At 37.8% G+C, this 26080-nt stretch overlaps 1 protein-coding gene across 1 annotated transcript in view; it reads left to right on the top strand.

Moving 5' to 3' along the window:
• Positions 1 to 14011, top strand: part of LOC150078981 (mpv17-like protein 2) — a 41273-nt gene extending 27262 nt beyond the window's left edge. Inside the window, exons 3-4 of the mRNA XM_090382750.1 lie at positions 4850 to 4978; positions 13911 to 14011. Coding sequence (XP_090238876.1) covers positions 4850 to 4978; positions 13911 to 13985 — 204 coding nt within the window. The 3' untranslated portion in view covers positions 13986 to 14011. The remainder of the gene's footprint in view (positions 1 to 4849; positions 4979 to 13910) is intronic.
• The last annotated feature ends 12069 nt before the right edge of the window (positions 14012 to 26080 follow it).

Below are 26080 nucleotides of genomic sequence, written 5' to 3'. Positions count from 1 at the left end.
TAATCCACTATGACGCATGAGTCTGTTGCACTAGCCGCGACTGCCTTTAAAAATTATTTTCTCTATTCCAAGGGACTTGGCAATTTCTCCGGCTTTCAATTGCATGGCTTGTCAAGTGATGGGTAATCCTTTTGTGCGTGTCTCTGTTACAAAACGTATCACAGCTTCATCGACTAGTGGAAATCTTCCTTTCTTAGGCCCTGAAAAGCACTTGGTTGTTGCTTTGCACGAAAATATGGAATTGCCATCATTTCTCCAACGACGGACATTTACTTCACTAATGTCAAAATGTCGATCCGCAGCTCTATTTCCATGTTCTTTTGCATACAATAACTTTTCATTTCAATGCGGCTTAGTAGTGCAATCTCACATTTTCATTTCCATGGGGCTTCGTAGTGCAATCTCTTTCACATTTTAATGTGCAATAAGCGATAAAAATTAACGAAATACAGTAACTCCACTTCTTACATACTTTCGAAGAAATAAAAAACAAAACTTACTAGTTTTCGCTGAGTGAGCTCCACTATAATGAAATAACGGTGTCTTCACATTTCGAAAGCATGTGAAATCACCCACGCCACTTTATTCTCCAATGGAATTGGAGAATGCGATAACGGTCAAACTTGGAGGCGGGGTTTCCATGTAAAAGCAAAATGTGTGGTGCTGTGCAAAGCGCAGGAAAATTTGAAAAAAAACTGCGATTGTAAGACGCCATTGATTCCAAGGCACACCCTGTTTTTAGACATTTATAGAGGGGAAAAAAGTGCATCTTAGAATTGAAGAAATACGGTATAATGATTTTTGGTGAAAAATTTTGTCTGTGGCCTGCAGAAATCTTTAGGATATGGAATGTTTTACTGACTGGATTGAATTAGCCATTCATTTCCTAGACTACATAAAAAGTCAATTAATTTGTGTTTTTTACTTAACATGTTTTGGAATGAATATGTTTCTTCATTAATCATTCTTTTGCCTTAATTCTTGTGCTTTTTCACGTGTCTTGCTGTCACATTTTCAGCTGTAAACTTTATTACATTTTTTTTTTATTCACAGTAGTTTTTTGGTATATATACACTTGCTTATCTTTTTTCTTTGATATCCCTGTTTTTGCCTCCAACTTTCTTTTTATGTAGATTAATATATCATCATCAGCCATTTTCAATCCACTGCAGGATGAAGGCCTCTCCAGCAACTTTCCAGTTCCTTCTGTTTTGTGCAATGGCCATCCATTTACTACCCACAAACTCATGAATTTCATCTGTCCATCTCCGTTGTTGTCTTCCAGGTTTTCTTCTAGCTCCTCTTGGGTACCATTCTGTTATTTTCTTAGTCCATCTGTCATCGTGTCTTCGAGCTATGTGTCCTGCTCAAGACCATTTTAGTTCTTTAGTTTTGATAAGAGTGTCCTTTACTTAGTAGTGCAATCTCACATTTTCATTTCCATGGGGCTTCGTAGTGCAATCTCTTTCACATTTTAATGTGAAATAAGCGATCAAAATTAACGAAATACAGTAACTCCACTTCTTACATACTTTCGAAGAAATAAAAAACAAAACTTACTAGTTTTCGCTGAGTGAGCTCCACTATAATGAAATAACGGTGTCTTCACATTTCGAAAGCATGTGAAATCACCCACGCCACTTTATTCTCCAATGGAATTGGAGAATGCGATAACGGTCAAACTTGGAGGCGGGGTTTCCATGTAAAAGCAAAATGTGTGGTGCTGTGCAAAGCGCAGGAAAATTTGAAAAAAAACTGCGATTGTAAGACGCCATTGATTCCAAGGCACACCCTGTTTTTAGACATTTATAGAGGGGAAAAAAGTGCATCTTAGAATCGAAGAAATATGGTATAATGATTTTTGGTGAAAACACATGGATCAGCTGCCTAATCCATGTGTTTCTCTTCTTATCTAACAGTCTGATTCCCAATATATTTCATTCCATTCTTCGCTGTGTAGTTCTCAGCTTCTCTTCCCTTTTAGTGAGTGCCCAAGTTTCACTTCCATAAGTCATGGTGGGGAGTATACATTGGTTCATTATTTTACGTTTCAGACAAATTCGGATATTGCTCCTCGGTATGTGACTATATTTCCTGAATGCTATCCATCCAAAATTTATTCTTCTATTGACTTCCATCCATTTATAATTATTACAGCTAATGACTTGACCCAGATAAGTATATGACTCCACCTTTTCAATTACTGTTCCTTCAATCATTATATCCTTTTCTGTGGCATACTTGTCCATCATTACTTTTGTTTTAGCCATATTCATCTTTAGTCCAAAATCCTTACTAACTCTGCATAACTGATTAAGATTTTCCTCTAATTCTTTGGAATCGTGGCTTATGACCACAATGTCGTCTGCAAATTGTAAATGGTTTAGGTACTCTCCATTCACATCGACTCCTTTCTACGACCAGTCTAATCTTCTGAAAGCTTCCTCAAGGGCAGCAGTAAACAACTTCAGAGATATTGTGTCTCCTTGTTGAACTCCTTTCTCAATTTTAAATTTATTACTGTCTTTGTTTAGTCTAATAAAGGAGGTAGCATTCTCATATATTTTCTTCGAAATCATAATATGCCTTGTCTTTCCAGTGCCCGAAACATTGCCTTATGTTGTATGAAGTCAAATACCTTTTTCATAATCCACAAATGCCAGGCATAATGGTATTTTATATTCATTTGCCTTCTCCATTAGCTGTGACATTCATAGTTGAGAATCCTGTCCTAAAGCCAGCTTGCTCTTTCGGTTGATTCTCATCAAGTATTCTTTCTAATCTGTTAGTAATGACTCTTGTGAACAACTTGTAGATGTGGGATAGCAAGCTAATTGGTCTGTAATTTCCAATTTGTGAAGAGTCTTGCCAGTTTTTGTGTCATTTCTCTTCCTCCCAATTTTAACAACTCTACAGTAACTTCATTTTCCCTGGAGCTTTCTGATTCTTCATTTTCTTCAACGCATGTTCTACCTCATCACGAAGGATATCAGGTATGTTGTATGCATTACTAATTTGCGATCCATCTTCCCCACTGCTGGCATCATTCCCTTGCTCCTTGTATAACTCTTTATAGTAGTCTTCTGCTATTTGAATTATGCCTTTTCTGCTATTCATAAGTACACCATCACTATTCTTCAGTTTCAGTATCATTTGTCTTTCTGTATTACTGCTCATGACTGTTAATTTAAATCCTTTGTTTTCCCTTAATGCTTGTTCTACTTTCTTGTGTTAAATTTTCTTATGTTCTCTCTGAGTCTCTTTCTAATGGCTTTGCATAACTCAGTATACTCAATTTTCTCCCTGTCAGTGTTTTTCTTGCTCTTCATTTGTCGTCTTCGATTCATCATGACAAGTGTTTCTTGACTGATTTTTTCTTTGGATTTCTTTTTACCTGTAGGTTTCTTGGGCTTTATCACTTTCAGAAAGTGGTAATATTCCTCGTCGATATCTTGGTCCTGAACAGTCTGCAGAAGCTCAAACTTGCTCTTAAGTTCCAGTACATACTGCTTTTTCTCCTCTTCTGTTATCTCAAAGACCTTTGTATTATTTACTCGAGTCAGTTTTTTCCTTTCTTTTCTTACATTTATATCAAGTGTGCATCTTACCATTCTGTGATCACTTCCAAGATTTACCTTGTTCAGGACAGTAACATCATTCACGATATATCTTCTGTTAGTGAGGATGAAGTTGATTTCATTAGTTGTTAATCCATTTGGGCTCTTCCATGTCCACTTTCTGTTCACCCTTTCCTTGAAAAAAGTGTTCATTACTGACATTCCTCTAGATTCTGCAAATTCCACAAGCCTTTCACCTCTTTCATTTCTTTCACCAATTCCAAAATTTCCTATAGTTCCCCTTTCTGTGCTGTTTTGTCTCTTTCCAACCTTACCATTGAAGTCCCCCATAATGATAGTGTAGTGGGTTTTCTGCTCATTTAGAAGACTCATAATTTCGGTGTACATTTCTTCAACCTCTTCATCATCATGGCTTGATGTTGGTGCATAAATCATTATAACCTGTAGCTTTTACCTCTTAGAAATCTTGAGTATCATTCTTGACACCTTTGGTGATGTACTTTTGAATTCCAAAATGTTGTTTTTTATATCTTTATGGACCAGAAAGCCAACTCCACCTTCACTCCTTTCATTGTTTCCATTAGTGTACAGCAATTTCCACTTGATAAACTTATAAGTGATTCATTTCTTTTTCTTGTTTCAGCTAAACCGATGATATTCCAATTTACATTTTCTAATTCCTTTTCCAGCTGTAGTATCCTATCTTCACCGATGAGCGATTCTTGCATTGTAATAGGCCAAGTTCAGTTTCCGTGCATGGCAGCCTGATCATACCCAGAGATTCTTAGCACCCTCTGCTTCCACTCTGATCCTCTCGCTGCTGTAAGAGGGGGAGTGAGAGCCACTGGGGACTGAGGGCCATTTGTTTCGTTGTGCTGTCATTTAAAATTTAAAATATAAATTTAAAATTTATGTTTGGTCGTTTTCTCTTCACGCTGACCAGGCGTCTTGAAGAGAACCACTCTACACATTCTTTGCCACATAAGTGATGTAACAGAGCTTACCATCAAGAAGGTGTGCATGAGTGGATTTTAGGGAGGCAGGCCAACCGGACTTCTCCTAAATCTTCTGAAATAGAAAGATATTGAATCTATCAGTGTTTGAGACTGAGTGTCTGATAACACACAATGCCTGTTCCTCTCTAAGCCCCTTACTGTTTACTGATTAATATATCAGTACTGTAAACCTAAAAGAAGAATTTTAAACTTAAATATAAAAATGTAAGTTTTTGAAGTCTTGTATTTTTAAAACATTAATTTTCTTAATTTCAGGTTGATTGGTTCTGCTACATACCCCTTCAGTATCTGAATTTTTACTTCCTTCCACCAAATTACAGGGTACTTTATGTCTGCACTTTAACTTTAATATATGATGTCTTCCTTTCATACATTCTTCATAAAGTAAGTATAGAAATATTTGCACAGTATATATTTTTATATTTGAACTTAAGCCATGTATAATGGATTGGAAGAATGTTCTAAATTGAATTTTCTTCAGTTTTTTTTTTTTTTTCTGTGGTGGAGGAAGAGGGGTAATTTGCTTAATCTTGTGCTCAGTGTTTGTGTCAAGACTATCTCATTAACCTTCATTTTTGAGAAAGAGGTCACACAAATCTAATGTTTTGCATGTGTTTGTCATACAAATGATTTTGTAAAAAAACAATAAATTTTTTTATCAATATCTATTAAACTTTTGTTATTGAATTGAAAAAAAATTTTCCAGTCACTTAAAAAAGGCATTTCTTCGTGGTTTTTACTACGAAATTTGGAGGATATTCTTCTTTGTTGCAATATGAATTTATGAGTAGTATTTTTTTGTTTGGATATTCTAAGTTCAATGATATTTGTAGAGTTTATTTTGGATGTTGAATGCCTGCTTGTTTTTGCCCAGACTTTTAATACAAATCCTTCCCATTTTTTGTTGATCTTTGAACAGTGCAAATGCTGCTTCTGCTATTTAAATCCTTTTTATTTGTATTGCTTCCTGTGTGTCCTACAGCATTTGACATGCATTTTAAAATTCATTTAGTCATTATAATCATTAATATTTGCAAATTTATTATATTTATTCTTTCATTTTTATTGATTGTATATTAAATGTTTTCATCAGTGCTATTATTTCTAGAATGACATTTTTTATGAACTTTTTTTTTTTTTTTTTTTTGTATACTGCAAAATGGCTCTATGTTGGCCAGCAAAGTAACATAGTTAGTGTTTGGCATCTGCCAGATATGATACTTTCTGCTGTTACAATAAATTGTATTTTTAGTTTATGCTGCCTCTATAGTATGCTGAATTTTCTTCTAGCACATTATTTGCACTTGGTTATGGCATGGAAAAGGAGTTATGAGCATACTTATTAAATAGCAGGTAACTGTTTTGTTACCTGTTATTTTATTATTATTATTTTATTTATTATTATTTTTTTTGTAATACCAAATGGGATCAAATGTATTATACTACTGATTCCAAATTTCTTAACAAGTAGTTCATCTAGAAAGTTTTTAATTTTCCTTGGTGATTTTAATGTTTACAACTCTAGCTGTCTTCCATTCTCTAGTCACACTGACTCAGCTGGTCGAGATGCTGAGGCTTTTGCAATTACTAACGACCTTGCACATTGTCTGCCTACCAGAATACCAGGCAATCCTAACCACGCAGTCAACACACTTGATCTTTTTCTCACAAACAACCCTTCTAAGTACACAGTTAAGGCCACTGATCCTCTACATACCTCAAATCACAACTTGGTGATGGTCTCTTCTCCAATTGAGCCTTTCTCTTGCGGTCATTCTCAACCTTGTGTTGTTTGGCATCATAAGAATGCAAAATGGGATGATTTGTGAGATTTATTTTATTTTTTTCCTCGGTCACATTACTGTTTCAAATCTGATCTCAACTTTTGCTCAGATTGTGTCAGTGAAATTATTCTTGTATGGATGATGAAATCCTTTATTCCACACTGCACATTAAAATCTTGTCCTTTATCTAAACCTCAGTTTTCCAATAAATTGAAGTCTTCTTTGAGCAGCATAAACAGGTGACTAGGGGAGCCCATGTTGTCCTGTTGATGATTTATCAAACAGTATCCTGTAGAGGTAGGGAGGTCATAATCCCACTGTATAAGAAATTATAAGATCGCATTTGGAATAATCAGTTCAGCATCTTTTCAGATGAGGTCTCTTCATGTGAACTATGTTCACGTGCAGAGACCTCATTTGAAAGAAGACATGGAGCTTCTTGAAAGGGTCCAAAGGCGCAGGTACTTGCTTGGTGAGATCAGCAAAAGGGTGACCTTACAAGGAAAGGCTTTATGTGGGATACAGAACTTGCAACCAGGCACCTTAGATGGGGTCTAATTGAGATTTATAAGGTTCTTCAAGTGGCTAGTCAAATGAATGAAGGTGGAATTTTCACTATTATAAAGAATTTCAGAACAAGATGCCATAAGCTCAAGTTACAGGTGTAATGGTTTAGAAACTTCCTACAAACTTCCTAGATTGTAGGAAGTTTTCTTTTAGCCAGTGAGTTGTTGATTACTGGAACAAGTTGCCTTCACAGGTAGCTGAGGCTGACAGTTTGAAGAAATTTAAAAGTCAACTGGATAGTTCTACGTGAGGAGGGAAGTGCATAATTTGTATTTTCTCATTTTTTTTTTTTTTTTTTTTTTATTTTGGCAAGTTGCAAAAGCTTTGGGCTTTCTTACACTGTATGACTAATACAGCCACTCCCGACTTACGTAAGGGCTGCATTCTACGGACTACTATGTAAGCTGGAATTTCTCTAAATGCTTATGCAGCACTCACAGCTATGCACGCTGAATTTGATTGAAACAAAAAAGAAATGTTTGACAAATATGTAAATAGAATTATTTATGCAATTTTTTTTTGTCTCATGCCCAGGAAAAATTACAAAAATTTTAAAATTACAAAAGACAGAGGAGACAGGCATAACATCAGCAAGTTTTACCTTTTGAGCATCTTGCCAGAATTAACTCTCCAGCTGATAAGCACGCTGCTGCGGAAGTTGAGGGCTGTGGAGATTTAGGTTTTTTCCCCAGCTCATCACAAAATTTCTCTGTGGCTTCAGGATCAGCATTGGCGACTTCATCGCCTACTTTACTATTTTGGAAACCAGCATAGTGCTTGCACTTATTAAACCACCCATTGCTTGCCACGAACTTGGTTTGGGGTTCGCCGTACCTATCCCTAATATCTTCATAAATACTTCTTGCTTTTTACTTGAATGGCCATTGGACTTAGGGGCACTTGCTTCTGAATCTGATTTTCGATCCATATTATTAATAGCTTTTCCATCGCTATAGCACCTGAACGCTGTTTTGTGATCACCGTTGATCTTAAATGCATTGATCCTTTAACATGTTCTTTTATACGTGCACTGTCCCTTAAAATAGTATTCACTGTTAAAGCAGCGAGACCTAATTCCGTGCAATAGTGGACAAACTTTGTCCTGCTTCATACTTTCTAAATTGATTTCTAAATCAATTTTGTTTCATTTCCTAGCACTGCCAGCACTTACACTTTCTGTTGGTCCCTTTCCCTTTGCAACTGTAATAAGTAAATAGGAATGACGAGAAGATTCTGAAAATTTATTTGTTTTTTATATGATTGAAGATTTCAGTGAAGGGAACTCATTTCACCATAATACCTAACACAAAAACCCACAGAATTCCAGTTATCGGTATTATTGCAAATGCAATAAGATTAGCATTAGCAGAGGCATATGATGCAAGAAAGCAAGCTTATGCAGCATCAGCCAAAAAAAAAAAAAAAAAAAAAAAAAACTTCCACTTCACCCCTCCATTCGTTCGAAATACCTGTCCAGCTGAGCCTTAAATTTATTTAGGCTATCAACTTCCACAACAAGGGATGGAAGTCTGTTCTACCAACCAACTACCCGCTGGCTAAAGGCAAATTTCCACACATCTGTCTTTCCTCAATTTGAATTTATGCCCTCTCAGGTGATTATTCTGAGCAAGAGAAAGAATCCCATCAGCATTGAGCATGCTCAGACCATTCAAGGCTTTATACACCTCTATCATCAAGGCTTTATACACCTCTATCAGATCACCTCGCTAGTGCCTAGTCTCCAGACACTGTAATTTACAAAAACTTAAGCCTTTCTTCATAAGAGCAACCCTTTGTTCCATTCACTAATCTTGTTGCCCTTCTCTGTACACGTTTCAGCAGCTCTACATCCTTCTTGAAATTAGGCCTACAGACCTGTATACAGTACTCAAGGTGCGGCCTGACCATTGCCCTTATACAAGGGAATAATCACCATCTTATCCCTGCTAGAAAAATTCCTGTATATCATTGACAAGACACCATGAGCTACTCTTGCAGCCCATATATTCACTTGTCAGAGAACTTCATATCTGCCTGCACAATTACCCCCAGGTCCTTTTCATTCTCTACCACTGTCAGTGTAGTACCACAGAGTTGATACGTTGCTTTGGGGTTGCTGTTTCCCATATGTAGTACTTTACATTTGTCAATGTTAAACTTCATTTGCCACCTTTCAAGCCCATCTGCTCAACCTTTCCAGATCCTGTTGCAGCAGCATAGTGTCAGTAGTGTCCTTAACAACCCTGCCAACCTTTGTATCGTCTGCAAACTTGGACATTAAGCTTGATATACCATCATTAACATTATTTATAAATACAAAAAACAATAATGGACCCAACACTGAACCCCGAGGGACTCCACTAATAACATTAGTCCACGATGAGCAGTGTCCATTGATTACCACTCTGTCTTCTCCCCCTTTATCCATAGCAGCAATTTTCCTCCAATGCCACACTGCTCCAATTTGTGCAGCAGTCTTCCATCTGCAACAGTATCAAAAGCCTTTCTAAGATCCAAGTATATAATATCAAAGTTATTCCCTGCATCCAGCTCTTTTGTGAACTGCATCATAGTATCCAATCAAATTTATCAGGCAAGACTTCACCTTAACAAAACCATGCTGTGTGCGAGCTATATCTGAAGTCTTGTCTAGATGATCCTGCAGTGCTTCTTTAACCAGTGCCTTCATTAATTTTCCTGGAACAGAAGTTGAACTCACAGGTCTATTATTATTTGTGTTAGCCTTTGATCTTCCTTTGTGAATTGGGATCACATTTGCACATTTCCAGTCTATGGGTACCTGCCCTGAGTCCAAGGAAGCTCTCATAATTATGGCTAAGGGTTTGCTTACTTCCTTTGCTGCTTCTTTTAATATAACTGGATAGATCCCATCAACCCCAGGTGCCTTTCATGTGTTTATCTTCAACAATTTCTCCTCCACTTTACTGTCAGTTATTACAAGATTATCTAGCTTAATGCCAGAGTTGAATACACCTCTGGCATTCCCCTCGCTGAATAACTCCTCATGTGTGAATGTCGATGCAAAATATTGATTTAGTTTCTTAGCTACCTGAGCAGGATCATCAACAGTTGAACCATCAATATCAAGTGGACCAATCTGATTCATCCCTTTCCTTCTAGAGTTTAGATAAGTAAAGAACTCTTTGCTGTTTTTCTTTGCATCATTTGCCAAAGATTTCTCATAATCTGCCTTTGCCTTCCTAACCTCCTTTATGACTTGGTTACAGACCAGCTTATATCTATCATGGGCTTCTGTGTCATGTGTTAATTTATATGTATCCCATGCATTTTTCTTCTCTGCCATGTGTCTCATTAGTTCATCTGACATCCAGTTAGGCCTAAAACTTGAACAGTATTTCTTAGTTGGTATATAAAGCCTAGTAGCTTCCAAGATAAGTTCTTTGAATGCTTCCCATTTTGAATTTGCTGCTGGTAACATCATCAGTTGGTCCCACTGTATAGAATTTAAATACTGTCTCAGACCATCGTAGTCACCTTTATGATAGCAATAACCCTTCCCTTTACTCCTGATGGTAGTTACCTCGTTGAGTAAATCCCACTTCAGCACACTGTGATCACTGCCACCTAGTGGTTCCTTTATCTGCAGATTCTTAATGAATCACTACTGATAATCAAATCAAGAGTATTACTCCCTCTAGTTGCCTCCCGAATATGCTGATGTAGAAATCAATCATCCAATAAATCCACAAAAGCCTTGCTAGTGTGTGAGTGACCAACCCACAAATTCCAGTCAATATCTTGGAAATTAAAATCGCCCATTATAAGACTCTCTGATTTACTGGCCTACTCTATTTCCATGTACAGTTTCTTATTATACTCATCAGAGTCATTAGGCTTATAGCACACTCCTACTCTCAATTTTGATCTCCCAATGCTTATGTCACACCAAACTGACTGGATACTGCACTGTCCAGCCGATGTCGACTGGCTTCACTTTCTTGGATTTTGTGTTTCTTAACTAATAGCATAACCCCCTCCTCCCTTCCTATCCTGTCTATCCTTTCTGTAGATGTTGTACTCCCTAAATTCCAGTTCTGTATTCCTTATATCTGTGTGACACCACACTCTGATTTCCCAACAATATCTGCCTTTGATGCTTTGAGCAATACCTCAAATTCATCAAATTTATTTACCAAACTCCTAGCATTGGTGTACATGCAAGCATACATGCACCTGTTCCTATTCTTAGCTACCCTAACACAACCCATGTGTTTACTTGTACTGCAATGACTCCCAGCAGTCTCTGAAATATCCTGCATCTTGTTTTCCAGGCTTCTGCTCATTCCAATAGAAGCAGTGCAAGAATCACTTTCACCTCTGCCAGTGGCTACTGTTAATCTATTAGTCCTTGTATCCCCGCAAGCTAGCAGTTTTCCGACCTACCTAACACTGCCTCGATAGCATCAGCAAATATTCTTGCACCCTTTCTATTTAAGTGTATCCCATCCCTGTATAAGCAGTCTCTCCTGTTATCAAGTACAGACCAGGCTGAAAAAAATTCTACCCCTTGAGCCTTGCACAATCTTTCCAGGGCCGAATTGATTGACAAGGCTCTCATCATATACTCCCTCCTATCGTATCTGGGCAGAATTGCAGACACTTTCAAATTCAACCCTAATTCACGGCTTTTTTTCAACAGTGACTTGTACTTGTTAGGTAATTCCGCCGGTCTCCTACTCTTAATATCATTAGTGCCAACGTGTACAACTATATCACCTTTTGTGCCCTTAAAAGATGATATCTACTCTACAACGTCATCAACCTTTGCCCCTGGCAGACATAACCTGGTCCTGTTCCACCTATCCTTTTTACAAAGCATGTTCCCCGTTTCCCTGACAATAGAGTCACCAACAACTACTAGTTCCTGTGGGACCAGCGCATTCTGCCTTGGGGTTTGCCACTGTGTTGTGTGATGACCAAGTGCAAGCTCTGACGTTGATGTGGGCAGCTGAGAGCTTGATGTGCCCTTCAATTTAGATCCTTCGAGGGCATCCACTCTGTCCTTCAAGCTCTCATATAGGCCCATAACAACGCTGAGTTGTCGCCTGATTTCGTTACACTCCTTGCATTGCGCGCACACACAAAGACATCCCCCATGGCAATATCATGTCCCGTACCCGATTGCTCCACAAACATTATGCAAGCAGTGTATTTTAAAAGGCTGTGATTCAGCGGACAACTGCCCTCCTCAGATCTCCTCTGAGCCACAGCACTCCTATTAGCTTGAGCCTTTTGCTTTGCTGCTCTGGTCTGAGGTTGCTAGATAGTTTACTATCCATTTATAGATTGTGCTAACAGAAAATACCAATAAACTGGAAAGTGTAAATTGTTTTTATTGTTATATGCTAGTTACCTCCAGAAATGCGTTTTAGAAAACTATCACAAAGCCATTTAGAATTGATTTTTTATAACAGAACATATGATAAGGACGAAAGTGTAGTGCAATTTCCATTATAAAAATGACATTTTAAGCTTAGTTATATAGTGAAAATTGAACTTCCGAGGTCTTGGAATGAATTACCAAAAAAAAAAAGCAATGTTATTGGGTTCACGGTATGATATTTTCAAAATACCTTCATGTATTCCTATGGGATGCAAAATACATTTCCACGATTTTTTTTAAGTTTGCACCAGTTGGCAAAAACTTAAGTAAAGTCGAATTTCTGTAAGTCGAGTATTACGTAAGCCAGGGAGTTCCTGTACTTATACTGACATGGTGCAAAGAGAAGTAGAAGAAAGTGAATAAGACAAACCCCCTTCTAATAAAATTTAAAAAGGTGGGGGGGGGATTAGAATTGGTTACCTTTCCTTTGCTTACATTTTTGATGTTGACTAAAGAATGCGATTGCTTTAATTTATTCTCTCCTCTGTGTTGGTCTCCACACCTTGACCCCCTTTTTTTAAAGATAGAGCTCTGTTTTTGTGATATAGAATGATGTATCACATCCGATAACATATCACCTAGCATGCTCTTTTTTATTCTGACTTTAATATTTCAATACAGCTGTCTCATGTTCCTGTGACATGAGCATATCAATGTGTAGCAGATGTCCTTCCTTTCCATGCAAAGGAGGTGTAGGAAAGTTCAGGATCTGCTTTAACTTGGTGAGGTTTCCTTTGAAATGGTCACATTTTTTTTTTTCTCTCCCAAAGGTTGGTGGTAAGGAAGAAGTGATGGTTAATGGGATGGGGTAAAGGATTAAAAAATTTAGACGATTATGGGAACGTGATAACTATCATTTGTTAATGCCACGTAACTGTCACTAATGAAATATTCATTAGAAAGAATATGTCTAATATTCTTTCTAATGAATATTTCTAATATTCATTAGAAAGAATATTAGAAATATTCTTTCTAATGAATCCATTCTGAAATGTATTTTTCCTAATATGGGATATGCATTGGAAATGATAGTCTGAATTGTTACCTCTACATATCAGAAGGTTAATTAAATCTGTTGATATGATCATGTATTTATAGTTTATAAAGTTGCGTTAACCATAAAAATAAGCTTGACATTGGATAATGGCTTAAGAATTAAGTCTGTTGCTTTTAATTCTTCTAATCTCAATTTATTTGTTATCTTGTGTGATTGATTTTCTTGAGAATCAGTAAGATTTGGCATAATTGTGCTGTGTTCTTTTTTGTATTTAAAAGAAGCATTTTATTCAAGGGACTTCTATATAATTGCTCCTTTGCTTAGGGTTATATAGAGCTCTACTTCAAATGTTTCTGAGGCAGTGCACTCAGAAACATTTGAAGTAGGTTAGCATATGGTTTGAAAAGTAATGTAAAATTTATTATTTGAAGTAACAATTTAATTTACATTAACTCCATGTATAGGGGAGTTAATGTAAATTGAATTGATTTATACTGTTACATCATGTTAATTAGCATTTTCCTCTTTCTTCTCTCTGTTTAGGAAACAAATGTGAAACATATGGAGAAAATGAAATTGCCAGAAAGTGCAGTTGATAATTCCACTGAAAGATCATAATTCTGGAATTTTTAGGAAATTCTGTACATGATTAATGAAATTCATTTTTTTAATATGCTCTTGTGTAAATAAGTAATTATGCATTCTGTGTGATTCAATAAACATTTTTTTCATTCTGCTTTTTTTGTGTTTACCAATTACTAAGCAAATTAGTAATGGCTTTTGCTGTATATCTTTAACCAGATTTACTTCCTTTTGAACCACAAATTCTTTAGGTAAATCTGAAAAGAAAAATTAAAAGAAAACATTTGAATCCCTCTAGTAAAGTGCTGGTTCTTTTGCTACAGGTTGTCAGTAAGAAAAAATTAGAGAATGAGTCAAGTCCAGACAACAGTTTTGTGATTGTCCACAGTTTTGGTAATTCGCATAAAGTAATAATTAACATTAATAACATATATTGAAAGTCTGATGTTTAAGTGTAACTAATATTCTTCTTCCTGTAATGATAATAAATAGTCTTATTTTTAATTAATTTTTTATGCAATGAATGGTTGTATGAATACAGTATATCCTCAATTTAACTCGCTAATTGGGGAGCGGGGTGGTCCATATTGCTGAATGGCCATAAAGTAGTGTCTGTATGAAACCAAAAGTCCATTAAATAGCGAATGACATATTTTGAAGCACAATGTATCCCGTATTTATGTGAAAAAACAAATTTCACTATATATATACACACAGTGCTTTTTTTGTAAAAAAAACTAGGTGCCTGTACTCATCCTTTGCTATCAGGAAAAATTTAAAATTAAAAGGACACGAAAAGTAGAGTACCCTAAATAATATTTTCCTGATATTGTTACTTTAGTAGTAATGTTTTTGGAATAAGAACAAATTAGGTATATTAACACACAGTTTATTAAGCATAAATTTATTATTCGAGTATATAAAAAATAAGTAAAAATTAGTAAAATAATTTCAGAATAAAGTTTTTGCAGAATATTCCAACTTTTTATTGAGTTCTCATCAAACACACTATGCCGACTTCTTTTCTTCTGTTTGTGTCTGTTGCTGAATGATGTTTCCGAAGCAGCCATGAATCGACATATTTGCTGGATCGAAGTGTGTCACTAGTGGGCTTACAATTTTAAGAAATAGTAGTGAAGAAATTGTTTTTGTCATCAACGAAGCTCTGGTTGGGCTGATGATCAGATTCATTTGTGAAAATCCTTGTTCATATTCACTTGATGAAATTTGGTATTGTACTCAGAGGATTCATTAAATGCTCTTCAATTCTTCCGAAACCATCTTATCAATTAGGTATTCCTGAAATGCACGAATTGTATGTCTTTCATTTAATTGAAGCCTAATTGACAATTTTCTAACTTCTTTTTCACCAAATGCCAACATTTCATGTTTAAAGGTTTAATACCTTCACTGTCCTCATTTTTCTTCTCTCGTCATTATCGCTAGTTTTTAATTTTTTTCTTTTCTTTTCTATTCTTTTTTTTTTTTTTTTTGAAAAACTGTCCAAAAGGTCAGTGTCATTCCAATATTCAGGTACTGTGACCAAACGGGGAAATTTTGCGATAAAATGTGGATAATGCACTTCTGCAAAACAGATTATTTGTCAGGGTAAAAGAAAATCACTCCCTCCTAATTCTTGAATGGGGTGCTTACAATTGATTCACAGCGGGATAAAACCTATGACCTGTGCAGAAAGTGAATTAAAACAGCATTTTAAATTTCACTAATTATCAAAAAAATTTTATCATTAATTAAATGTTTCGTAATCAAGTTTTAGGAACTTCCTTATGTGCTGTGGTATAATAACTAATGTATTAAGATAGCGTAGCTTAATTTTCAGCACTCACCTCTTGAATGATCCGCTTGGATGTGATGTGATTATTGAAGTTAATGTGAATAAGAACCTTATTTGTAAATAATCATAGCTATAAACGTGATTGCAATTTCATTAAGGATTTAAAATAAACCATTAAAATATGTTTGAGAAGGAGGGAATGTACGTTCTATTTCACGGTTGTTAATTAAAATCATTTAAGTTGGGAATACTTCTGAATGGATTAATATTAATAAACAAGCTAATAGTTGTGCATGAGCAACTTTCAATTTATGTCTTCAGCATTGTGTGAAGAGAAAACATGAATAGTTTAAGAAGTCTTATTCCCGAAATGCAATTCAGTGCATGTAGAAACTTTATGCGTGTTAAATTCCAAATAGGGGAAGAGGTTGATTGGGCGTTTTATGACACTCAAAGTTAATGCATTTTCGTATGCTTGTGCGCATATTAATTTATGTATGTGCGTGCGCTATGCATTTTTGTATGTGTGTATGCATATTAATTTTCGTAGGCACATGCGCATTTGCATTTTCGTATGTGTGTGCACTATGCATTTTTGTATGCGTGTGCCCTATCCATTTTTGGAAGTGCGTGCATATATGCATTTTTGTATGCACACGTGCATACGAAAATGCATATGTACTTCCTACGAAAGTGCATGTGCATTTTCGTTGGAAGGGGTAACAAAATCCTCAGTAACCCAAGAATTCAGTCGCTGGGGCTAGTGGCCGAAACCCAAGAAAAACGGCCCGGTGATAATCATTTTTGATGTCGACAAAGTATTATAGCATTTATGTGGGGTACCCATAATCGGTTCGGGCCTGGTGTATGCTCTCGTATTTTAGGTAGATAGCAAATTGGGTGGTCATGTTGCATTTTCTGTGCCTTGCAGTTTGTACAGACGGACTTGGTGAATTTATTAGGGCATGTGTTGTATTTGTGCCCTTTTTCGGAACAATGCTTGCAGGTTGGCTCAGTTTGGGTGCACGTGTGTGGTGTGGCAGAAGCGGCAGCACTTAAAACATTTGGGGAAGCCAGATACTCGTTAAAACAGTGACTTCCCCATTGAATGTAACTGTTTTAGTTAATGATTTTTTGCTATACTGATGGAGCAACCTCAACCACGCAGTTGATGGCATTTCCATTTCTAGATCTTGTTTTATATTTCGGGGTTATTAGTTGATCCATTGCCACATCTGGAAGGTCCTGTAAGTTTCTATAGTATAACTCCTAAGTTCATCTGGGGGCAGGTCTTTGTCGACATCAAAGAAGATTAGCAATGGGCCGTTTTCCTTGGAGTTTCGGCCACTACCCCAGTGACCTGAAGTCTTGGGTTGCTGAGGATTTTGACTACCCCTTCCTACGAAAATGCATATGGACACCGCATACGAAAATTAATATGCATACGCATATACAAAAATGCATAGCACACACGCATACGAAAATTAATATGCATCATCATCCATTTTCAATCCACTGCAGGATGAAGGCTTCTCCAGCAACGTTCCAGTTCCTTCTGTTTTGAGCACTGGCCATCCATTTACCACCCACAAACTTATGAATTTCATCTATCCATCTCCGCCTTTGTCTTCCAGGATTTCTTCTAGCTCCTCTTGGGTACCATTCTGTTATTTTTTTTAGTCCATCTGTCATGTCTTCAAGCTGTGTCCTGTCCAAGTCCATTTCTGTTCTTTAGTTTTGATAAGAATGTCCTTTACTTGAGTTTGCTGCCTAATCCATGTGTTTCTCTTCTTATCTAACAGTCTGATTCCCAATATAATTCGTTCCATTCTTCGCTGTGTAGTCCTCAGCTTCTCTTCCATTCTTTTGTGAGTGCCCAAGTTTCACTTCCATAAGTCATGGTGGGGAGTATACATTGGTTCATTATTTTACGCTTCAGACAAACTGGGATATTGCTCTTCAGTATGTGACTATATTTCCTGAATGCTATCTATCCAAAATTTATTCTTCTCTTGACTTCCAGACATTTATCATTATTACAGCTAATAACTTGTCCCAGATAAGTATATGACTCCACCTTTTTCAATTACTGCTCCTATTAGCATTAGTAGAGGCATTTGATGCAAGAAAGCAAGTTTATGCAGCATCAGCCAAAAAAAAAAAATTTAATAAAAATAAAAAATAACCACTTCCACTTCACCCCTCTGTTCGTTTGAAATACCTGTCCAGCTGAGCCTTAAACTTATTTAGGCTATCAACTTCCACGACAAGGGATGGAAGTCTATTCCAGCAACCAACCACCCGCTGGCTAAAGGCAAATTTTCTCACGTCTATCCTACATCTGTCTTTCCTCAATTTGAATTTATGCCCTCTCAGGTGATTATTCTTAACAAGAGGAAGAATCCCATCAGCATTGAGCATGCTCAAACCATTCAAGGCTTTATACACCTCTATCAGATCACCTCGCCGGTGCCTAGTCTCCAGACACTGTAATTTGCAAAATGTAAGCCTTTCTTCGTAAGAGCACTAATCTTGTTGCCCTTCTCTGTACTCGTTCCAGCATCTCTACATCCTTCTTGAAATGAGGCCTCCAGACCTGTATACAGTACTCTAGGTGTGGTCTGACCATTGCCTTATACAAGGGAATAATCACCTCCTTATCCCTGCTAGAAAAATTCCTATATATCATTGACAATACACCATGAGCTACTGTTGCAGCCCGTCTGCACTGCTCAGAAAACTTCATATCTGCCTGCACAACCACCCCCAGGTCCCTTTCATTCTCTACCACTGTCAGTGTAGTACCACAGAGTTGATACGTTGCTCTGGGGTTGCTGTTTCCCATATGCAGTACTTGACATTTGTCAATGTTAAACTTCATTTGCCACCTCTCAGCCCATCTGCTCAACCCTTCCAGATCCTGTTGCAGTAGCATAGTGTCAGTAGTGTCCTTGACAACCCTGCCAACCTTCGTATCGTCTGCAAACTTGGACATTAAGCTTGATATACCATCATCAATATCATTTATAAATACAGAAAACAATAATGGACCCAATACTGAACCCTGAGGGACTCCACTAATAACATTAGTCCACGATGAGCAGTGTCCATTGATTACCACTCTCTGTCTTCTCCCCCTCAACCACCCCTTTATCCATAGCAGCAATTTGCCTCCAATGCCACACTGCTCCAATTTGTGCAGCAGTCTTCCATGTGCAACAGTATCAAAAGCCTTTCTAAGATCCAAGTATATAATATCAAAGTTATTCCCTGCATCCAGTTCTTTTGTGACTGCATCATAGTATCCAATCAAATTGGTCAGGCAAGACTTCCCCTTAACAAAACCATGCTGTGTCTGAGCTATAACTGAAGTCTTGTCTAGATGATCCTGCAGTGCTTCTTTAACCAGTGCCTCCATTAATTTTCCAGGAACAGAAGTTAAACTCACAGGTCTATTATTACTTGTGTTAGCCATTGATCCTCCTTTGTGAATTGGGCTCACATTTGCACATCTCCAGTCCATGGGTACTTCCCCTGAGTCCAAGGAAGCTCTCATAATTATGGCTAAGGGTTTGCTTACTTCCTTTGTTGCTTTAATGTAATTGAGATCCCATCCACCCCAGGTGCCTTTCTTGTATTGTTGAATATCTTCAACAATTTCTCCACTTTACTCTCAGTTATTACAAGATTCTCTAGCTTACTGCCAGAGTTGAATACACCTCTGGCATTCCACTCGCTGAATAACTCATGTGTGAATGTCGATGCAAAATATTCATTCAGTTTGTTAGCTACTTGAGCAGGATCATCAACAGTTGACCCATCGATATCAAGTGGACCAATCTGATTCATCCCCTTCCTTCTAGAGTTTACATAAGTAGAGAACTCTTTGCTGTTTTTCTTTGCATCCCTTGCCAAAGATTTCTCGTTAATCTGCCTAACCTCCTTATTGGTTGCATATCAACTTTTATCTATCATAGGCATCTGTGTCACGTGTTAATTTGTATGTATCACATGCATTTTTCTTCTCTGCCTGCATTTTTCTTCTCTGTCATGCATTTTTCTTCTCTGCTCATTAGTTCATCTGACATCCACTTAGGCCTAAACCTTGAACTATATTTCTTAGTTGGTATGTAAAGCCTAGTAGCTTCCAAGATAAGTTCTTTGAATGCTTCCCATTTTGAATTTGCTGTTGGTAACATCATCAGTTGGTCCCACTGTATAGAATTAAATACTGTCTCAGTCCATCGTAGTCGCCTTTACGAAAGCAATAACCCTTCCCTTTACCCCTAATGGTAGTTACCTCTTTGAGTAAATCCCATTTCAGCACACTGTGCTCACTGCCACCTAGTGGTTCATTTACCTGCAGATTCTTAATGCATGAAGAATCACTACTGATAATCAAATCAAGAGTATTAGTCCCTCTAGTTGCCTCCCGAACATGCTCATCCAATAAATCCACAAAATCCTTGCTAGTGTGTGAGTGACCAGTCCCCAAATTCCAGTCAATATCTGGGAAATTAAAATCCCCCATTATAAGACTCTCTGATTTACTGGCCCACTCTATTTCCCCTTACAGTTTCTTATTATACTCATCAGAGTCATTAGGGCCTATAGCACACTCCTACTCTCGATTTTGATCTCCCAATGCTTATGTCACACCAAACTGACTCGACACTGCACTGTCCAGCAATGTCGACTGGCTTCACTTCTTTGGATTTTATGTATTTCTTAACTAATAGCATAACCCCTCCTCCCTTCCTATCCTGTCTATCCTTTCTGTAGACATTGTACTCCCCAAATTCCAGTTCTGCATTCCTTATATCTGTGTGGGGATTGTGGGGATTTCAGAGACACCACGTCTCTGAAATCCCCACAATATCTGCCTTTGATGTTTTGAGCAATATCTCAAATTCATCAAATTTATTTACTAAACTCCTAGCATTGGTGTACACGCAAGTATACATGCACCTGTTCTTTTTCTTAGCTACCCTAACACAACCTATGTGTTTATTTGTACCCCAATGATCCCCAGCAGTCTCTGAAATATCCTGCATCTTATTTTCCAGGCTGCGGCTCATTCCAATAGTAGCAGTGCAAGAATGACTTTCACCTCTGCCAGTGGCTACTGTTAATCTATTATTCCTTGTATCCCCCCAATCTAGCAGTTTTCTGACCCACCTAACACTGCCTCGATAGCATCAGCAAACATTCTTGCACCCTTTCTATTTAAGTGTATCCCATCCCTGTAGAAGCAGTCTCTCTTGTTAACAAGTACAGACCAGGCTGAAAAAAATTCTACCCCTTGGGCCTTGCACAATCCTTCCAGGGCCTAATTGATCGACAGGGCTCTCATCATATACTCACTCCTATCGTGTCTGGGCAGAATTGCAGACACTTTCAACTTCAACCCTAATTCACGGCTTTTTTTCAACAGTGACCTGTACTTGTTAAGTAATTCCGCCGGTCTCCTACTCTTAATATCATTAGTGCCAAGGTGTACAAGTATATCACCTTTTGTGCCCTTAAAATATGATATTCGCTCTACAACGTCATCAACCGTTGCCCCTGGCAGACATACCCTAGTCCTGTTCCACCTATCCTTTTTACAAAGCATGTTTCCCGTTTCCTTGACAATAGAGTCACCAACAACTACTAGTTCCTTTGGGACCAGCGCATTCTGCCTTGGGGGCTGCCGCTGTGTTGCGCGATGACCAAGTGCAAGCTCTGGCATTGGTGTGGGCAGCTGAGAGCTTGATGGGCCCTCACTTTTAATCATTCGAGGGCATCCACCCTGTCCTTCAAGCTCTCATATAGGCCCATAACGATCTGAGTTGTCGCCTGATTTTCTTACACTCCTTGCATCGCGCACACACAAAGACATCCCCCATGGCAGTATCATGTCCTGTACCTGACTGACTGTCTACAAACATCAAGAAAGTAGTGCATTTTAATAGGCTGTGATTCAGAGGGCAACTGCCCCCCTCAGTTCTCCCCTGAGCCACAGCACTCCCATTAGCTTGAGCCTTTTGCTTTGCTGCTCTGGTCAGAGTCATGGTTTCGATTTAATTTCAATAAAATTTCAATTTCAGTACAAATTTCCATCATTATTTCCATTTGTGTGGCATACTTGTTCATCATTACTTTTGTTTTAGCCGTATTCATCTTTAGTCCTAAATCCTTACTAACTCTGCATAACTGATTAAGATTTTCCTCTAATTCTTTGGAATCCTGGCTTATAACCACAATGTCAGCTGCAAATCGTAAATGGTTTAGGTACTCTCCGTTCACATTGACTCCTTTCTGCGACCAGTCTAATCTTCTGAAAGCTTCCTCAAGGGCAGCAGTAAACAGTTTCGGAGATATTGTGTCTCCTTGTCGAACTCCTTTCTCGATTTTAAATTTCCTACTGTCTTTGTCTTTGTCTAGTCTAATAAAGGAGGTAGCACTCTCATATATTTTCTTCAAAATCATGATATGTGGGGTATCTATGCTTTGTCTTTCTAGTTCCCGAAACATTGCCTTATGCTGTATGGAGTCAAATGTCTTTTCATAATCCACAAATGCCAGGCATAATGGTGTTTTATATTCATTTGCTTTCTCCATTAGCTGTGATATTACGTGAAGGTGATCCATAGTTGAGAATCCTGTCCTAAAGCCAGCTTGCTCTTTCGGTTGATTCTCATGAAGTATTCGTTCTAATCTGTTAGTAATGACCCTTGCGAACAACTTGTAGATGTGGGATAACAAGCTAATTGGTCTATAATTTCCAATTTCTGATTTATCTCCTTTCTTATGCAGCAAAACTATGGTTGCATTATTCCACTGCTTAGGCGGCACACCTTTTCGAATGCACTTTGTGAAGAGCCTTGCCAGTTTTTGTGTTATGTCTCTTCCTCCCAATTTTAACAACTCTACAGTAACTTCATCTTCCTCTGGGGCTTTCTGTTTCTTCATTTTCTTCAATGCATGTTCTACCTCATCAGGAAGAATATCGGGTATGTCGTATGTGTTGCTACTTTGCAATCCATCTTCCTCGCTGCTGGCATCATTCCCTCGCTCCTTGTATAATTCTCTATAGTAGTCTTCTGCTATTTGAATTATGCCCTCTCTGCTGTTTATAAGTACACCATCGCTATTCTTCAGTTTCAGTATCATTTGTCTTTCTGTGTTACTGCTTATGGCTGCTGATTTAAATCGTTTGTTTTCCCTTAATGCTTGTTCTACTTTTCTTGTGTTAAATTTTCTTATGTCCTCTCTGAGTCTCTTTCTAATGGCTTTGCATAACTCAGTATACTCAATTGCTCTTCCCTTCATCAACTGTGTGATAGAGAAGAACATAGAAATGAATAAAGCCTTCTCCCAGTGCACATGCACACATTACCTTTCCCTGTTGCCCCTGGATATTTTGTATATGCATAGGCATATACAAAAGTGCATAGCACACGCGCATATGAAAATTAATATGCGCACACACATACGGAAATGCATTAATTTTGAGTGTCACAAAACTCCCAATCAACCTTTCCGCTATTTGGAATTTTAACACGCATAACTTTTCGACGTGCACTGAATTGCATTTCGGGAATCGACTTTTCCTCTTATTAAACCATTTGCGTTTTCTCTTCACACAATTCTGAAGACGTAAACTGAAAGTTGCTTGTGCACAACTATTAGTTTGTTTATTAATATTAATCCATTCAGAAGCATTCCCATCTTAATGATTTTAATTGACAACTGTGAAATGGAATGTACATTCCCTCCTTTTCATGCATATTTTTATGGTATAATCATTTTAAATCCTTAATGAAATTAAGGATTTAATTAACCATGTGTCTTCTGTAATCACAATGCATTCAAGAGGCGAGTGCTGAAAATTAAGCTACGCTATCTTAATACATTAGTCATTATACCACAGCACATAAGGAAGTTCCTAAAACTTGTGATTAAGAAACATTTAATAATACTAAGGAGATTAAATATTTTCAAATTAACGTGCAGTGGGCTCGAACAGTAGTAGACCAAATAAGGAAAAATGCTGACAGAACATAGACGTTATCCTAATACAAGAGTTTTACATGCATAAAAAAGGAGGTCAGGGGATATCCCCTAAATTACAAGATTGCCCAAGTGGATGGGGACACCCATGAGTTGCTGTAGCGGTCCGAAATCCTAATATTGCCGTCACAAAAATCGTACACGTTTGCTTGGCCGGGGCTGCATGTGTGCACCTTATTACACCTCTAGGATAATTTTGTCATCTCGCTTTACTGTAGGCCAGGGAAAACAGCCTACCTGCAACGAGATACATGCAGACAGTCCTTGCAAAACTGCCCAATGCAAAAATTGGCAGCGCTGATGTTAATTGCTGCTCCCAGCTGTGGCACAGTGAGACTGAAGACTGATGTGGGAATGGTCAGCGACTGGAGGAATTCCTTGCAAATTCCACCCTCACCATCATAAATCAACCCAGCAACCTTTTCCAGTACTCTTTGGGAGGCCACAATCGATATAACCCTTGCAACCAGATCACTGGCACGATATCAAGCAGCATGTTCGAGAGACAACCAGAGAAAATAATACTCTTGATCTGGTTATCAGCAATGATCATTCATGTATTAGGAATTTGCGGATAAAAGAACCACTAGGTGGCAGTGATCACAGTGTACTGACGTGGGATTTACTTAAAGATTTAATTACCATCAGGGGTAAAGGAAAGGGTTTTTGCTTCCGTAAAGGCGAGTACAGTGGTCTCCGACAGTTTTTAAATTCTGTACAGTGGGATCAACTGACGATGTACCAACAGTAAATTCTAAGTGGGAAGCATTCAAGGAATTAATTGTGGAAGCTACTAAAAGTTTCATACCTATTAAGAAATATTGTTCAAGGTTTAGGCCTAAATGGTTGTCAAATGAACTAATGAGACTCGTAACTGAGGAGAAAAATGCATGGGACGCATATAAATTATCAAGCGACTCAGAAGCCTATTGCAGATATAAGTTAATCTGTAATCAGGTCACAAAGGAGGTTCGGCAGGCGAAGGCAGATTACGAGAAATCCTTGGCAAAAGATGCTAAGAAAAACAGCAAGGATTTCTTTACTTATATAAACTCTAAAAGGAAGGAGATGAATCTGATTGGTCCACTTGACATGGATGGTTAGACTGTTGATGATCCTGCTCAGATAGCAAACAAACTGAATGAGTATTTTGCATCTACATTCACACGTGAGGAATTATTAAGGTTTGAAAATGGCAGAAGGTTATCAAATTGTAGCAGGATACTTAATGATTTTGTAATAACTGAGAGCAAAGTGGAAGAGAAACTGTTGAAGTTAAACGTAAGAAAAGCACCTGGGGTGGATGGGATCTATCCAGTTATATTAAAGGAGGCGGCAAAGCAACTAAGCAAACCCTTAGCCATAATTATGAGAGCATCCTTGGACTCAGGGGAGGTTCCCACGGACTGGAAATGTGCAAATGTATCCCCAATTCACAAAGGGGGATCGAAGGATGACACGAGTAATTACAGACCAGTTAGTTTAACTTCTGTTTCGGGTAAAATAATGGAGTCGCTGGTTAAAGATGCATTGCAGGATCATCTAGACAAGACTGCAGCAATAATTCAGACACAGCATGGGTTTGTTAAGGGAAAGTCTTGTCTGACAAATTTGATAGGATATTATGATGTGGTTACAAAGGAACTGGATGCAAAAAATAATTTTGATATCATATATTTGGATTTCAGGAAAGCTTTTGACACTTGCGCATGGAAGACTATTGTACAAATTGGAGCAGAATGGTATTAAGGGTAAGTTGCTACAATGGATAAAAGGATGGTTGAGTGGGAGAAGACAGAGGGTTGTAATCAATGGGTGCTGCTCTTCTTAGACTAATGTTATTAGTGGAGTCCCACAGGGTTCGGTGTTGGGTCGACTGTTGTTTTGTATATTTATCAATGATATTGATGAAGGTATATCAGGCTTAGTGTCGAAGTTTGCAGATGATACAAAGGTTAGCAGGGTTGTTAATGACAGTAATGGCAGTGTGCTACTGCAACAGGATCTAGATAATTTGGGCAGATGGGCTAAGAAGTGGCAACTGAAGTTTAACCTTGACAAATGCAAAGTACTGCAAATGGGTAGAAGTAACCCCAGAGAAACGTACCAACTGTGTGGTACTACACTTAAGGTGGTAGAAAATGAAAAAGACCTGGGAGTAATTGTGCAGTCAGATATGAAGTTTTCTGAGCAATGCAGACAGGCTGCCAGGGCAGGTCATGGGGTTTTGTCAATGATATATAGGAATTTTGCTAGTAGGGAAAAGGAGGTGATTGTCCCT

This window comes from Mastigoproctus giganteus, chromosome 10 (genome assembly GCF_048544385.1).
Source record: "Mastigoproctus giganteus isolate SK-2022 chromosome 10, ASM4854438v1, whole genome shotgun sequence".
Taxonomy (NCBI): Eukaryota; Metazoa; Arthropoda; class Arachnida; order Uropygi; family Thelyphonidae; genus Mastigoproctus; species Mastigoproctus giganteus.
The sequence above is the reverse complement of the archived record's forward strand: the minus strand, read 5'-3'. Positions and strand labels throughout refer to the sequence as shown.